At 39.6% G+C, this 17,958-nt stretch overlaps 1 protein-coding gene across 5 annotated transcripts in view; it reads right to left on the bottom strand.

The window, feature by feature from the left end:
- celf1 (cugbp, Elav-like family member 1) overlaps positions 1-15,157 on the bottom strand; it is a 59,256-nt gene extending 44,099 nt beyond the window's left edge. For 3 of the 5 annotated variants that reach the window (XM_087843138.1, XM_087843147.1, XM_087843140.1), the window contains exons 1-3: positions 14,836-15,157; positions 9,491-9,610; positions 2,659-2,846 (exon numbers count right to left, since the gene is read on the bottom strand). In XM_087843138.1, coding sequence (XP_087699264.1) covers positions 2,659-2,846; positions 9,491-9,594 — 292 coding nt within the window. In that variant the 5' untranslated portion in view covers positions 9,595-9,610; positions 14,836-15,157. Of the gene's footprint in view, positions 1-2,658; positions 2,847-4,779; positions 5,509-9,490; positions 9,611-14,835 lie in introns of those variants that run through there. The other 2 variants (XM_087843144.1, XM_087843146.1) reach the window with 1 other exon arrangement.
- Between the last annotated feature and the right edge of the window lie 2,801 nt (positions 15,158-17,958).

The raw sequence follows: 17,958 nt of genomic DNA, 5'->3' as shown, positions 1-17,958 counted from the left end.
AAAACATTCCTTGGACAGATGAAACCAAGATCAACTTCTATGAGAATGATGACAAGAAAAAAAGTATGAAGAAGATGCAGTTCATGATCCAAAGTATACCACATCATCTGTAAAACACGGCAGAGACAGTGTGATGGCTTGGGCGTGCATGGCTGCAGTGGCACTTGGACACTAGTTTTTATTGATGATGTGACTAGGGCAGAAGCAGCTGAATTAATTCTGAGGTGCTCAGAGACATACTGTCTGTTCGAATCCAGCTAAATGCAAACTAAAGTTTGCTAAAGTCAAACTGATTGGCCAGAAGTTTATTAAGGTAAAGAAGTGAAATAGTCCAAGTCAGTCACCTGATCTTAATCCAAATAATTATGCATTTCACTAGTTAAACACTAAACTTCAGACAGAGAGTCTCACAAACAAACAGCAAATGAAAGCTGCTGCAATAAAGGCCTGGCAGAGCATTAAAGAGGAGGAAACCCAGCATCTGGTGATGTCCATGAGTTCAAAACTTCAGGCTGTCATTCCCAGCAAAGGGCTTTCAACCAAGTATTAGAAATTAACATTTTATTTTCAGTTATTTAATTCATTCAGTTACTTTTAAGCCCCTGAAATGAAAAGATTGTGTTAAAATGTGCTTTATTTTCTCACATTTTTATACAATCTTTTTGTTCAACCCACTAAATTAAGGCTGAAATCTGAACTTCAACTGCATCTGAGCAGAACAACAAAAAAAGTTGCCTCTGTCCAAATATTTATGGACCAACTATTTCTCAACATTAATTACTGCTAATAAGCACAGCCAGAGAGTTCTTTAACACAGTGGACCGTCTCAGATTCAAAGTGAGAAGTTAACTTTAACTTTATAAATTTTAAACCTGTTTTAAGGATAAAATTAAACCCATAAAATACAAAACAGTAGCCCCTGATTCTTTTATTGGTGTCACCTACCCTACCCCTACAATAACATTTTATCTTCATTTTTACCAACCTCTTTAGCGTTTAAATACTGTGACTGACATTGACACAACAATCAACCATCACATTTTGATAGAGAGGCATGGGTTAGTATATCTGGGACAGCTCTGCAATGGTTAAGATCATTTCAGAAAAATTGCAAATTTTCTGTTTCCACTAGTGACCAAGGGTCACTGAATTATGGAGTCCCCCATAATTCCAACCCCCCAAAACTCATACTTGCAGCCTGTTGATGTAGCAATTTTCTCCTTATGAATGTAAAGCCAGCACCTGTTTGGCAGGCGTCATCTGACCTGAAGACTGCAGCCTAGGGCTGGGCGATATGGCCTAAAATTCATATCGCGATATAATTTGAAGCACGTGCGGTAACGATATATATCACGATATATTATTTTCTTCTGTATAAGGTATTTTCCACACTATAAGGACTTAAAATCCTTTAATTTTCTCAAAAATCGAGAGTGTGCCTTGTGTATGAATTCTGGTTGTGCTTACTGACCTCGAACCGATTTTGGCTGCAGAAATCTGTTAAAAAATGTTTTAGTACAACTTTGGTAAGCTGCACTGCTTGATGGATTGTCAGAGCATTACGGCTGCTGTAGTGAGGAGCTTCACGGAGTAATCTGGGTCCTAAACTCCGTCTGCTTCAGGTCCCAAAGTCAAACGAACACTGAGAGTTAAAAACGGTCTAAATTCTTTCATCTTTAATAAAATCATCAGCGTTGCTGCTTTAGCAGGTGTAACAATTAAGTTTAACATCCATGAAAACAGAATTTATTAAATTTAACGGAGTTAGAAGTTAACAGGAAGTTAGCTCGCTAGTTTACACCTAAACATTTCATACCATGTTCTGACTGAGAGATTTTTGAAGCTAATTCAAACGTACAGCTCTGCTGCCACTTCCAACATAAATGAAGACAGAAACTAAACAGCAGTGACGTTTGCAGGGTTACTGAAGTTGGACTACCTGGTTTAAAATGTTGTGCTACGTGATTGCTAGCGACACAGCTATGTTAGCATAACATTAGCACAGTGAAGCTGGAGGATGAACAACAACTTTTTTTCCACTCGATAAAAGTTAACGTGAGGGATTCTGGTGGTCAGGGACAAATGCAATCGCATAGCAGGATGCTGTACACGGGCCAAACTTCAGTCAGGAGAACAACTGAGATCATTCATCCACAATACGAGGTTAGTTATTAATATACTGCAACAACATGGGAACAGAGCAGCTGCAGAGAATTCAGCATTAATGAATCAATGTTACGGAAGTGGAGGAAGCGCAGTTTTTGGCTTTCCCCATATTTCAACAGTGCTTCATCTCTTTGCTGTGACTGTCACCGTAATCTGCAGATGATAATGGTTGTAGCCGCTGCGATGCTTTCGACCAAAACAGGCGAAGCTTGATGACATCATCAACATGCGCTGTCGCGATATAGTCAAAATCTCTATCGTTGGCCAAATTGATAGTTTTTATCGTATATCGTTTATATCGCCCACCCCTACTGCAGCCCATTTAGTTTGAACAAATTGTGTTTGTAATTGTGACAAAGAAGTTACATTTAAGGGTGACATATTAGACTACTACAGGTTCAGAATGAATACAGCTGTTGCATTGTGCCTCTCTCATCTGGATATTTGCTGTTTCTTAATGACCTTATGTGAGTGTAACTACATGCCGCCGACCTTTGCTCTGCGGTGGATTCTGGCTGCGGTCTCGGAGAACATTAATCTCGTAGACTGCTCCATAAGGTTCAAACAGTTCACGAAGCTGCTCTTCCGACCAAGACCGGGGAATCTGTCCAACAAACATTTTAATGGCATCAATATCTGGTTGGTCAGGGTGGTCCAGGGACCCATTCATCTTCTTCCCACTAGAAAGACAGACAACCGTCCATTAAATTGGAGCTAGAAACAAACTTAAAAGTATGCATTAAACAATAGTGTACATGTACAACATTTATCGATTAGGGTCTGACAGAAAGTGGCTATGGTCACATTTTCACACATTTCTCTAATATCACCTCTGATTAGGAGCATAAATGACTGATTGTGGATTTTACTGATTAATTCTGTGAATACTCACGAAAGGGACACAAAATATGCTAATTGAATTAATTTCACTTTAATTTTACTCATCTAGCACCAAATCACAACAGCAGTCACCTCAAGGCGCTTAGGGTATCCGCCTCTTTGTTAGATACACTTGTTCAACGACACATTAATGCAAATAACTAGTGAGCCAATCACATGGTAGCAACTCCATGCATTCCAGCATGTAGACGGAGTCGAGATGATGCACTGACGTTCAAACCAGGCAACAGAATGGTGAGGAAAAGTTATTTAAGTGACTTAATGTGGACAGTTTTTGATGCTGCTGTTCTAAGTATTTCAGATACTGCTAATGTGCTCGATCACCTCTAAGAGTTATAGAGAATGGTCTAAAAATTTAAAATATCCAGTGAGCAGCAGTTGTGTGGGTGAAAATTTCTTGTTTATGCCTGAGATCGGAGCAGAATAGCCAGACTGCTTCAATCTGATACAAAGCCAACATTAATTTAATAACAAGCCCACTAAGGTGAACAACCGTGATATTAAGAAGTCCATCTGTGAACACGTCTAATCTTGGAAGAAATGGGTTACAGCAGCGGAAAACCATGCCAGGTGCCACTCCTACCAGATAAGAACAAAACAAGAACAAAGAAACTGAAGCACTTCTAATGGTCTGTTGAGTCAATGTCTGCTGTGAACGGTAGAGTCAGTGGTGTAAACAACATGAAAACATTAATCCTGTTTTGTATCATCCACTCAGGCTGGTGGCAGGGCAGCGGTGTGGAGGATATATTCCTCGTCTCAACCGAGTATTGTTTGAAAGAAAGTGCTTTTTTCAGTCTGAAGACCAGAAGCTGCTGCTGGCCTTCTACCACTCCTCAGTGGAGGGCATGCTCTCTTACTGCCTGGGTGTTTGGTACACAGGGGCCAATACTGAGAGCAGGAAGGCTGCACAGGGGGTTATTAACAATGCCCCAAAAGGCAGCCCTCTGCCAGCCCTGGAGGCCATTGCCAGATCCTCCTGTCTCAGGAAAAACAGGGTCATCACAGGGGACCTTGCACGCTGCCCACCCGTTTTACCCGCTGCCCTGTGGGGTTTTTCCTGTCCTGAATATTTATTATTACTTATTAATTAATGCAAAAGTACTTCTTATGTGATTACCAAATGGAATAAGAACACTCAATTACTAAAATAATCAAAGCACTACAGATTATTACCTGTACTATCCTCACAATGCACTAAGGAATTTTTAATGTCTAATTGAGCTGCGCTGGCTTTCGCGATCTCACACCATCTTTATCAGGTTATGGACAGAAAAGTTCAGGCTGCACTATGCCAGTAACATACACATAGTGGACTACTGCTTAAATACAAATTCCAATATTGACAATAATCTGGACTTTTTTTCCAGGGAAGACTTTTTGCTGAAATTTTAAGGTAGTGAAAGACCTACAAGCTCTTTTTTTGTTAAACAGAATGCATATTTGATGGAGTGCATCATTTGTTTAAGTATTTATTTTTAACTCTTTCACTATAAAAGGAAATACAGCTTTAAATAAAAGCATATACATAGACTGCCGACACGAACACTGAATGTCTTGTATATATAATGTTTGGAAAGAGCAAAAAAAATAATAATAAAAAAGATCTTGCAGTACACATATTGTTGCTAAACGTACACTCCACTACAATTCTTTCCAGCTGACTTCAAGAGGCACCTGGAATAATGAACCTGGCTAGGAAGGGTTACTTACACAGGACTAGCATTTAAAGAGCAATGGTCCACCATCATCTCTGGGAGAAAATCCAGCTTAAAAGAAGCCATGCTGATAAAACCTGTATCTTTCTTCTTCTTCAATGGAAGTAAACTCACAAGGCGATCAGAAGGTAGAGGCAAACTCCAGATTGCACACTTGCTGTTAAGTCCCTGAGGACTGGTGTCATAGGGCAGCAGTGTGCAAAAAACCAGAGGGGAAAAAATAAACCAATCCACATGAAAACCCGTGTATTTGAACACAAAAACAAACCAAAAAAAATCAAGTAAAGGGACACCTATGTTTGAGAGGAAAGAACAAAAACGTCAGAGACAAACTGGCAGGCCTTCAGGTTAGCTTACCAGGCTCTGGGACAGAGACTAAAAACTGCATGTAGTTCATGGAAACAGAGGGATGCTGGGATAACTGGGACTAGAGAGCGTAATAGCCATATGAATGACCACAATCAAAGTGCTGATGATCCAGGGCCTTTGTGAACATTTCTCCTAGGCCAGCAAATCTGGCTGCAGCGTCAGATAAACAAGGTGTCAGATTGATGGTGATAAGGCCCAGTGGTCAGAGGGAATGAAAAGGGGAGTGAATAGTACTCCCCAGCCAGCAGCTAATCCCTGGACTAGCTACACCAAGAGTAACAATTAGGTTCCGGCCTGAGGGGCCCTGTTTTCGCTGTTGTCTTACATGCTGCACAGGTCTGTGTGTGATTTTTGTGTGTAAAGATACACATGAACCAATATCAAATAACGCCTTTGTGTGTGCAGCCTAGACTCACAACTACACACAAACAATTAAGTTCACCAAGGGTTACGCTGGAAAATAATTATATCAAGGGACAGTTTACTGACATGTTATAATTTAATATAAAAACATGCTGTGACCCACATAAGTCCTCAACAAAGAAACAAAAAGACACTGTTAGTTGAGCACAACTATATTAATACAATGACAAACAAACCAGGCAATAATTTACCACGAATTTAAAAAAAATAAAGAGACCGAATCTGCAAAAGGCAGCGTTTGACCTCTGTGCCTTCATTTCCACACAATGTAAGACAGTACACATTTTCCTCCACTGTCTAAAAGACAAATTGGATCAGATTAAAACACACCCGTCTGTTATTCCTTACATATGCTGCACTGTGCATGTGCGTCTTCACTTTTCCCCTCCAGGTTAATATTTCTATAGTTATTATCTAAATATTCAGCATTAACTGAAAAGTCCATCCAGGCTTATTCAGGGTCGATCCCAGTTCCATCCCAGCTGTCTTAGGCAAGAGGCAGGGTATACCCTGGAAAGGTCACCGATCTGTTGCAGAGCTAACACAGACAGAGACAACCATTCAACCATTCCCACTCATTCACAACAGTTAACCTAACCCCACTAACTGCATGTCTTTGGACTGTGGAAGGAAGCCAGACTACTTGGAGAGTAGGGCTGGGCCATATCATACCGTTCACGGTAATACTGGTGTAATTTTGGGCAACGATAAGAAAATGAAATATTGCGATAGAATATGGGTAAAACACGCATGCGCAGTGCCTTTGTTTACATACGCACGTGGCGGCGATGCAGAATGAGAAGAGCGAAAGTGGATCTTTCTTTGGATTTTATATAACTTTAATGCACATAAAAAACAGCTGCTTGTTTAAGTGAAAATACATTGATGTTTCTTTTTTGCACTAATAAAGTTGTGGAGTTGTAAAGTATTTTGTTATAAACTGCAAATTTTCAAATGTATATCATGATAAATATTTTTGGTCATATCGCCCTGCTCTACTGGAGAGAACCCACGAAAAGACAGGAGAAACTCCACACAGAAAGATGATGGTGGAATTAGGACTGGGTGATATATCGAGTTTTTAAATATATCGATATATTTTTATACGAGACATGAGATGTGACAATATCGTTTATATCGATATAGTCTATGTTACGTTATAATTATACTTGTGGAACCGCAGGTTTGCCTCTCTCTCGCCCACTTTTGTCTCTAAGTTACTCCGCCTCGCCTCTCCTTCCCTGAACACAACTCCCCTTCCCTCATCGCTTCACCTGCAGGCAGCGACAAGATGGACAGGGCAGCTATCAAAGAGGAGCTGGTTGGTAAAAAGAAAACTTTTGGAGATTATTATTTTAGTGCTGCTGCGTTACTCTCGTTAAAATGACATTAACGCCATAACTGTATTAACGCGGCAAATCTCCATTAACGAGTTACCGCGGATCGCCCCGTGCGTGGGGCTGCACGCCGTCAACGAGTTAGCATTGCGGTTAGCGTCAGCGGTTACCTCGTTAACGTGTTGACGCCGTGCAGCTAGCACTACTAGTATTTTCACCTCTCCAAAAGTTGATTCTGTTCATCTGGTCTCTGGTTCATCGTATACTCGTATAAACTCGTATAAACTCGTATACCGTATTTTTCGGACTATAACCTCACACTAAAATCCTTTCATTTTCTCAAAAATCGACAGTGTGCCTTATGTATGAGTTCTGGTTGTGCTTACTGACCGCAAACCAATTTTATGTGGTACAGGTTAGGGTTAGGGTTACTAGGCTATTACTCAGTAATCTGTCAAAAATGCTACGACTTTGGTAAGCTACTAAGCCGCACCGCTTAATGGATTGTCGGAGCATTACGGCCAGTGTAGTCAGGGGCCTCGCGGAGTGATACGTACTGTGCTTCAGCGTAATATTACCGTACTGTGTGTGTATAAGGACCATAAATGGCACCTGTAAGAGACACGGTTACTAAGCAGATTTCAAACTCAAGGCTGTCAGTCACGCGGTAAAACTTAGGAACAAAGCAGCTGTGAAATCTGTCTTTGTTATTATGCTCAGCGTCTGTTAGTTTACATTTTGACTGCACAATTGTGAGCTTTTTGTTATGCACAAAAACAACATAGTTTTCTTTTATTTATGGAGAATTATTATTTAATAAATGCTGATAATTTATTTCTGAATAATTTTTTCATGTACATCAGCGCTGTATGATAATAAAAGTGCCTGTGTGACATCTGGGACACAGCTTTGACTAAGAACTCTCTTTTTGTTCTGACTTTATGGCTTTAAAAAAAATATTGAGATATATATATCGTATATTGCCATCCAGATAAAGAATATCAAGATATGAATTTTAGGCCATATCGCCCAGCCCGGGAATTGAACACAGGACTTTATTGCTGTGAGGCAACAGTGACAACCACTGTGTTGGACAAATTTCCAGAACCACTAATTTAGTAGAAGGAGCAATATAAAAACATCCCATATTAAACAAAACTGTATTACTGGCAAATCTTACTGGAGTTATTAAAAGTATAAAGGGATTAAAATGATCCATGATAAAGGGAGCGAATTAGGCAAACAGACGGTTAAACCTTTAACAAATGACTTCTTAGAGATTTTAATCAGGGCTGAGTATCGTCACTAATTTCTAGAATCGATTCAATTCCGATTCATAAGGTCACGAATCGATTCGAATCGGGGAAATTTTGCCTTTATCAAAGGTGTGAGCATCACAGCAGATTCCTTTGTGTCAAAATAACTGAGAATAAAATACAGAAAAACATGAAGGCGGTTTTCATGGTCAGCTTTGATGTGCATAATTAATATGAGATAATAAATGTGTGAGTATATCTGAAGTGCTTCTATTAATGGGTGTGAATCAGTGAATGAGGCATAATAAAGCACTTTGAGTGAAAATATGACAATAGATAATGACGCCCTTTTTTATTTTATCTGTGACTTAAACGCTGTGATATTTCACATTAGTTATTACGACAGGCTAGCTGAACATGAGGATTCCTATCAGGCCATGATGATTTGATCTTATTTGCAGCAAATATTGGTTTGCTGCTTTATAGATTATTTGTGCAGTTCTGAGGTGGATCAAATCTTTAAAGTATTTAATTTGACAAAAAGTGGATTTGATGGTTCTATGCAAAAATAATAAATACACCAATACACCTTAATAATTTAACGCTGGTATCAGATTTTATATTATTCAGATTAGATTAGATGAAACTTTATTAATTCCTTGGGTGGGTTCCTCCGGGAAACTTTGTATTTGCGTTATATTCATGCAGTTGTGCATATTCACGCAACTTACTTAAGATTAAGAGTCTTTACCGCACTTTGTTGTCATTTACATTAGTGCTGCTTTATCGCTTTTCTGTGTTCTTAGTTTACTTTGTGTGTGTACACACATGCATGCAAACACACAAGAGAAGAAGAAAAGACAGATGAGTTGAAGGTGACACTATCAAGACGGTAACTTGTTATCTTAAGTGCAAAAAATGCAAAGTTAATGTAATGACAGACATTGAGAGAGAGAGAGAGAGAGAGAGAGAGAGAGGCGCTCCTGATGAAACTTTTCAAACAGTGGTTTGGACATCGACCACAAACTATTGCAAACAAGGAAACGGCAACAGCAACTGAAATGTGTCCAACTGGTGCATCCTTTGCTCTTAGCTTCCTCTAACTATGTTAGCTAGTCTTCATTAGCAACCAGTGCATTTTTGCTAATGTGGACTTTTAGATGCAGAGTAGTTATGGTGCTCCATATCCACACACACACACACACACGCACGCACACACACACAGGCACACACACACACACACACACACGCACAGGCACACACACACACAGGCAGGCGCACACACACACACACACACACACACACACACACACACACTTACCCCCTCAGGTCCAGGTTGGGCCCTTCCACGGTAGCAAGGACATGTGAGGGCAGACCAGTGTGCTCTGGAGACACATACAGTGTTTCAGGGTCAAGGCTATCCATCCAAGGCCTAGTAGTGCTGGTAACAGAAAACAAACCCACACATACACACAAGAGACACATCAGGACAAGACACAAGAAACCCCAATTACAAACACAGGGCTCTAGGAGTTCGAGGGCCGCTTAGAGCAGCTTAGAGGGCCGCTGAAGCACCGACTCCGTGCTGCTGCTCCATATCGTGGTCTAAACCAATGAGAGAGTCAATAGCGGAACCTCTCAGATGCCGATGCCCAAGGTAAGACGTTCAGATACTGAGATCTTCAGTTCGAAGTCTTTGAGGCACTTTTAATTTGGACTTTTATGTTAGATTTTATATATCTTGAGACATTTTAAGTTTAAATTTCAGCTCAGTGAAGCACTTTAAGCACAAGAACTTTTTCATTACCGTATTCTTCGGACTATAAGGCGCACTTAAAATCCTTTCGTTTCCGTTTTTTTATGTGCATTAAAGCTATATAAACATTTTACAGTGCAAATGCAAATTCCTTGCTGACAGTTTAACCAAAAGGCATTTCCAGTGGAAACTGGCCGACATATCCTCAGCATAACCATGTATAATATCCACAAAACTTAAAGGGGTCATACACACACACACACAATGCACCAGGCTCCCGACTACAGCAGCCGTAATGCTCCGCCAATCCATCAAGCGGTGCAGCTTCGTAGCTTAGCAAAGTTGTACTAAAACATTTTTGACAGATTTTTTAGCGCCGTGTACATAAAATCAGTTCGGTAATAACGGTAATAACGACGGCCCGCTAGCATGCGCTACCAAAAATAGTGCTTTGTTGTGTATCTGACGGACGAAAGCCAAACCAGTCCCACACCACTGAAGTTGCAGCATTTTTACAAACCAGTTCAGGTTCACCTGTTTCATTCAACGATCCACTTTCGCCCTCCTCATTCTCCGTCGCCGCCGTGTGCGTATGAAAACAAAGGCACTGCGCATGCACGTTTTACCCATATTATATCGCGATATTTCTTTTTATTATCATTGCCTCACATTATACCGGTATTACCGTTGAACAATATGATATGGCCCAGCCCTACTGGAGCCTCACAGAGTAATATGCGCTTCAACATAATATTACCGTATTGTGTGTATAGGGACCTCAAAATGGCACCTGAGACATGCTGCTGTGACAGAATTTAACATTAATGAATCAATGGTACAGAAGTGGAGGAATAAGCTGAGTAAAGTTTGACTTATCTGACTGTTTAGTTTCGCTTAATGTGCCTTATTATCTTATCTTATTATCTGGTGCGCTTTATGGTCCAAAAAATATGGTAACTTATCTTTCTTGTAGAAATGTGCTCCAAATAAAGAACAAGATTGTTAGTTAATCCTTTACAAATCAATGTTGTCTGTATGGACAGAAATTGTTTTTAAAAAGTGAACATGTAAAGCTGCGGTGTTAAGCGATGTGGTTAAAAGATTTGGGTCACATAACTTTTGTGCTGGTGCACCTAAGAAAGAAGTTGGTGCTCCAGTGCAACCATGGTAAAGGTTAGTCTAGAGCCCTGAAACAAATATGTTTAAAAAAAAGAAAACAATATTTTACAAAGACATCCAACACATAAATAAATATGCTAGAGCCACTAGACACTCAGGCTAAGTTGGCTTCAGTGATTAGGCATATCTAATCACTTTATCTATCGATGGCAACCCACAGGAAGCATCTAATCTAACTTGGCATACAACTGAACATTAACAAACAAATTATTCATAACCCAGCAATTCACAAAAATATTAAAATGACTGTGGTCTACATGAAATAATGATTACAATACCACATTAATCTTAATTACTGTGTCAAGTCTTTACCAGTTTGCACACTAGTCAATGCTACCACCTCCATCAGTGGTGGGTGTAACATATCCACAAGCTGTTTGCTTGCCACAACTGAAATAAAGCAAAGAGAGCATGCTACTGACTTCCAGACAATTAAATGTTACTGTAGAAACAGGAAAACCTATAAAGTTAAAGGCAACAGCAACTACAGATAGTGTGTCAATAATCTGCCACAATAGTCGAGTATTTCCCAGGGAAATGTTCTTGTTTAAAAATGCCTAGGCCATTGAGTTACAGCGAAATACCAGCTGCAAATGCTGCTGACGCGCTGGCATTGTCAGGCCCTGAATCACTACTAGTGCTCCACATCTGTCTTGTCATTATTTCTATTGTCCCTTATCACTGTTTTCACTTGCTGAACCTGTAAAGCACTTTGGTCAACAATAGTTGTTTTAAATGTACTATACAAATGAAGTTGAAGTTGGTTAGGCCACCGACAACCACATCTTTTTTTCTTAGCACCTTCATAATGTTCCTTAGGAATGTGAAACATTTGAATAATTTGAGATACAAAGTCAAGCCGATGTGAGGGCGATGTGACCAAAAATATTTATCACGATATACATTTGAAAATTTGTGATAACGATATAATTGACACGAGACAAAATACTTTACAACTCCACAACTTTATTAGTGCAAAAAACCCCATCAATGTATTTTCACTTGAACAAGCAGCTGTTTTTTGCATTAAAGTTATATAAAGATGTAACAGTGCAAATGCAAATTCCTCGCTGACAGTTTAACCTAAAGGCATTTCCAGTGGAAACTGGCCGACATATCCTCAGCATAACAGTATATAATAGGGCTGTGCGATATGACCAAAATCTCATATCCCGATATAAGACATCTATTGTCCGATAACGATATAAATCACAAAAATGTAACATTTTCTGTAAATTCTGTGAACCTCGGGCAGCTCGACTTGTGTGAAGTGTTTCCAGCTGCGCGTCGTGTAGCTGAGTCGAGTGTTTTAACCGATGCATGAAACGATACATTTTTAGACATAAGTTGTAACGGCGCCGTTTTCTTTGTGAGTATTTATTACACGGCGTGCTGCGGGGAAAAGCCTGTTCTAACGTTTGAGTCTAAGGTTTATTTTTTAGCACCTGACGTCTTTTTTACTTCTCATCCGTAAATAATCTGCTCTTTCACGTGATTCCGTTTATTTTGAAAAGTCTCAACAGGATCTTGAGCTTTATTGTGAAAGGCTTATGTGGAACATAAACAAGCGGACACGCAATGCTGTTACCGTCGTTGTTGCTAACGACAACGCATAAAAACAGGCGCTTGTCCGTCCGTAGTGTGGTTATATTAAATATAAGAGAAAGAGAGAACTTTAATAAATTAATAATAACTACAGTGACATCAGAACATGAAAAAATATTGCTGTAAACAGTTTATTTTGCGACACCACAAAACAAACGATAGCGTAAAATGAAACGATAGACGCTTTTATATCGTCATCCGATATATATCATTATATCGAACAGCCCTAGTATATAATGTCCACAAAACTTAAAGAGGTTATACACACGCAATACGGTAATATTATGTTGAAGCACAGTACGTATCACTCCGCGAGGCTCCTCCCTACGATAGACGTAATGCTCCGACAATCCATCAAGTGGTGCAATGTCCACTGGAAATGCCTTTAGGTTAAACTGAAACGATTTTATGTGCACGGCGCTCGAACATCTGTCAAATGTTTCAGTACGACTTTGCTAAGCTACGAAGCCGCACCGCTTGATAGATTGTCGGAGCATTACGGCATCGTAGGCGGAGCCTCGCGGAGTGATACGTACTGTGCTTCAACATAATGTTACCGTATTGTGTGTGTATAACCTGTTTTTAAGTTTTGTGGATATTATACATGGTTATGCTGAGGATATGTCGGCCAGTTTCCACTGGAAATGCCTTTTGGTTAAACTGTCAGCAAAGAATTGCACTGTTAAATTTTTATATAACTTTAATGCAGATAAAAACAGCTGCTTGTTTAAGTGAAAATACATTGATGGGGTTTTTTGCACTAATAAAATTGTGGAGTTGTAAAGTATTTTGTCTAGTGTCAATTATATCGTCAGTTATATCGTTATAGTAAATTTTCAAATGTATATCGTGATAAATATTTTTGGTCATATCGCCCTGCTCTGCTCAGCAGTCTACACTTTCAGGCCAGTGGCCACTCTTTAAAGGATTAGCATGTACACATCCTGGACAGGGAGGAACACTGGTTTGATTGGGGAGTCAAAGAGGCCATTTACGTGAAAAGAGAAAGACCATCTCTAGATTGAGGAGTTGGCCTAGGGGTAGCTCATTGCAAACTCTGAATCTTACTCATGGCCACTGATCAGTGGTCAGGTTGGGGAAATCTACAGTCAGAGACTGAAGAAGTGACAAAACGTTTCTCCTGCTGAAAACGCTACCTCCAAATGAACAGTATCAACTTTTTGTGATTTCCTTACTTGGATGATTGATTATCAAGATAGTAAACTGTTATTTTGGTTATATTAAGAGTACATTCATCACTTGCTGTCACACAGCATTTTTTATTTTACTGGAGATGTTAATTCCAGACTTCTCTGACAAAAACAAACTTTACCTCAGCAACAATCAGTTACCTGAGGTTGCTGTGTGAATGCTTCATGCATTAGTATAATTCAGAATTATACAGTTTTCTCTCTATTACTATATTAACTTTAATTGCTAGTGAGTCTTGTGGCTTTGACCAGGAGAGTAGTTTAATTTTCGTATCCAATGAGCTGACCCACAGAAGACTGAACCCTGAAAAACAGCCAGAAGATAAACTGCTGACTTCAGCTGTCCACAATGTGTTTTGGTGCTGGCTGTTCACTGCAGTACGAGTAGCATCCATGTTAGCAGCATGCTATGATCCTCTGCTTTACACTAATACAGGAAGTGATGCACTCCAGAGGATCGAAGATTTAGCTCAGCCCTCTTGGCTATATATCTTCTAAACTCGAGCTTGCTATTAAAGCAGGGAGGCGGTCCTGTTGCCTGGTGCAGAGAAGTTTAACAGTTTAACAGATCAGACTTTAAAAAAAGTCCACTATCTGCGAGAGAGGTGGCAGGGGTGACTTCCGCTTTCGGTGACGTCACATGCGTGTGTATTTTGTACAATACATTTATATTGGACATATTTATGTGCACGTATTCACAAACCTCTCAAGTGAGTTAATGATTCGTATCGCTGTTACCAGATGATACTGTAAGCACAGCTCACTTACGCGAACAACCCAAACTCGTCATGACGTGTTTAAACATTTTTGCCTGGCCATCAAACTCTGCTCCAAGCCCAGCAGCTGCCTCTTCGTGAGTTGTCTGTGTCATTAACGCTAGCGACAACAGTTAACTTAAAATGCTCAACTACTTACCCGGTTCTTTACTTCACTGTTAGTTGGATTTGTGCTTAACAGACGAGATCGTGTTTTGGATATTTGCTTATTATGTAACAGTGTGACGTTTAAAAATATTGCACCGCTCGGAAAACAAACTGCCCACAACACGTGTGGATAACTTGTGGTCTGTCACTTCATAGATTTAACTAGAAGTCACCGTGTAAAATGGCAGTGTCCTTATGCTGAACCATTTCCATTCGGCAGCTGTAAAGGGGGTGGAGAGCTTTAAAGGAACCGGTCAGAACCAACATCAGTATGATATTTGCTTCCTTTTATGTTTGAATGGCTTAACGTAGAATCGTTCCTTGAAACGAAAAGAAGCGATCTTACTTCGTCCTTTCTCTCCGTAACGATGGTGAAAGTGCACGTGACAATTCCCTTGTTCAAAGTGTAACGTGGTACGGTCCATAGAAAGTCGCTATGAGGGACTATCGTTTCCTACTTTCCAGCAAGCCTTTAATGTGGTTCAGTTTTGTTTGTTGTTGTTGTTTTCCCCATTGAAAATAGAAAAAATAATAAAGTTAACAGATATTCATGTTTAACTTTTTAAAAAGGTGTGAAATCTAAATATATTAAAATCAAAAAGCTTTATATAAGTTATCCTTAAAAAGTCAATTGTTCGTTGTTAGTGGCTATATTTCTAATTAGAAACACCTGTTAACTGTAGTTGTGGAAAAACATCATAAAGATGTGAAGATGACAATAACAAATACTTTATTTATCCCATATATGGCAAATTATTTAGTTACAGCAATAACAATAATAATATTACTAGATAAATTCTTTTTAATTTTGAGTGTGCCATACCTGTCGCCATTTGAGCTGTCAACAGCCACAGCGTTTAACAGCTTATGTGAAGGGATGCCAGAAGCTAAAAATAACTTCATGAAAGTTGCAAAAAAAATAGTCAAGTTCAAAATGTAGGTAGCTCACAAAAAAGCTAGTCAGAGACGTGTGTTTATTGTATTTTTTAATCAAAGGATTTTCATTTAGAATGGCCAAGCATCCTGTTTAGCCAGTGAGGCAGCACCGAGATACTGAATTATCCCTGTGGTGCTTTTTCAAATTTTCCTCATTTGTCAAGGATAGTGAAGCTGGTGGACGCAAACACAGGATTCTCAGAATAAACGTTTATTTACAAAGAATAATAATGCAACAATATCTTGAGCTGAAAATCTTTGGAAAAAGAAAAAGGATCTCTCTGCTGCTGAAAAAGTGAAATAGTTGAATGCCTTGGACAAGTAATGAAACCCCTAGATATATCACAAATACTTAAGCGTGATCATTGTACTGTCAAGAGATTTGTGGCTGAGTCACAGCCCACACAGGTTCATGCTCACAAGCAGAAACGGCTGCAGTGGGCCTTGAACTACATGAAGACTAATTTTCATCAGTCTTGTTCACTGATGAGTGCCGTGCAACCCTATATTGTCCATGTGGATGGAGTGGTGGATGGCCACCATGTGCCAACAAGGATGTGAGGTCAGCAAAGAGGTAGTGGAGTCACGTTTTGGGCGGGAATCACATGGAGAGAGCTGGTCGGCCCCTTCAGGGTCCCTGAAGGTGTGAAAGTGACCTCTGCAAAGTATGTGGACATCCTGACTGACCACTTTCTTCCATGGTACAAAATAAAAGAACCATGCTTTCCGCAACAAAATCATCTTCATGCCTGACAATGCACCATCTCATACTGCAAGGAATACCTCTGCATCATTGGCTGCTATCGGCATAAAATTAGAGAAACTCATGGTGTGGCCCCCGACCTCCCCTGACCTCTATCCGGTCTTTAAGTCTGACATCATTAACCGTGTCTGGGCCCAAACTCCGCTGCAGGTCCATAAGCCAAACGATCACTGCGGCATCACTGAGAGTTAAAAACTATTTAAATTCTTTCATCTGTAATAAAATGATCAGCGTGGCTGCTTTACCAGGTGTAACAATTAAGTTAAACATCCAGGCATCCATGAAAATGGAATTTATTAAACTTAACGTAGTTAGAAGTTAGCAAAGAGTTAGCTCGCTAGTTTCCATCTAAATATAATATAGCATGTCCTGACTGAGAGATTTCTGAAACAAATCAAGACGTACAGCTCTGCTATCACTTCTGACATAAATGAAGACAGGAAAGTAAACAGCAGTGACGTTTGTAGGGTTACTTTAGTTTGGCTAGCTGATATATAACGATGTGCTACGTGATCGCTAGCAACACAGCTACGTTAGCATAATATTAACAGTGAAGGGTGGAGGATGAACGCTAACTTCTTTCCACTCGATAAAAGTTGCCGTGAGTATTCTGGATGGTCAGGGACAAATGCAATCGCATGGCAGGATGCTGTAAATGGACCAAACTTCAGGAGAACAACTGAGATAATCCATCCACAATACGAGGTTAGTCATCAATATACTGCTGCATGGGCTGGGCTGTAGTTACATCGTAAGGTTTTAAAAACTGAGCTTTAAAATGATTAGCGGTAATAAAAACCGAGAGGGCGACAGTGATCAGTGACTGTTTTTAGGGGCTTTTTGAGAATAAATAGAATAAGATACAAAGCATTAAAACATGTTAAAAAAAAAAAAAGCCTTATTAAACGCAGGGTAGTTTGGGCCCGGAAGCAGGATTCATCACGTCATCACTAAAAGACCGGATTGAGAACCTTTGAGCATTCTCAAGCAAAAGACCAAGGAGGGTGGAGGTAGTTCACATCCAAAAACCAGCTCTGGGAGGCTATTCTGACATCCTGCAGACATTCAAGCAATAACTCTCCAAAAAGTTACATGGATGCAAGAATTGTGAAACTGCTATCAAATAAGAGGTCCTATGTTAATACGTAACAGGACCTGTTAAGATCTTTTTGATTGAAATAGCTTTTGATTTCAGTAAATATGATCTCCTAATGCTGCAAATTCAACAAATAACCATTTTCAGTTCTTTACAAACTATGAAATATTTTGGAACTCTGTCGTGCCTAATAATTTGAAACAGTGCATTTTAAGTTTTATTTTTAAAAACAGTATGTTTTCATTGGGAGAGTTGTTCAGTAACATTCAAATTATACTAATAAAACTAATAGCTGATGACTCAAAAATTGTTCTGTTACT

This window comes from Neolamprologus brichardi, chromosome 1, assembly GCF_056152115.1.
Source record: "Neolamprologus brichardi isolate AB-2024 chromosome 1, ASM5615211v1, whole genome shotgun sequence".
Taxonomy (NCBI): domain Eukaryota; kingdom Metazoa; phylum Chordata; class Actinopteri; order Cichliformes; family Cichlidae; genus Neolamprologus; species Neolamprologus brichardi.
Note: the sequence above shows the minus strand (reverse complement) of the source record. Positions and strands in the feature narration are given on the sequence as shown.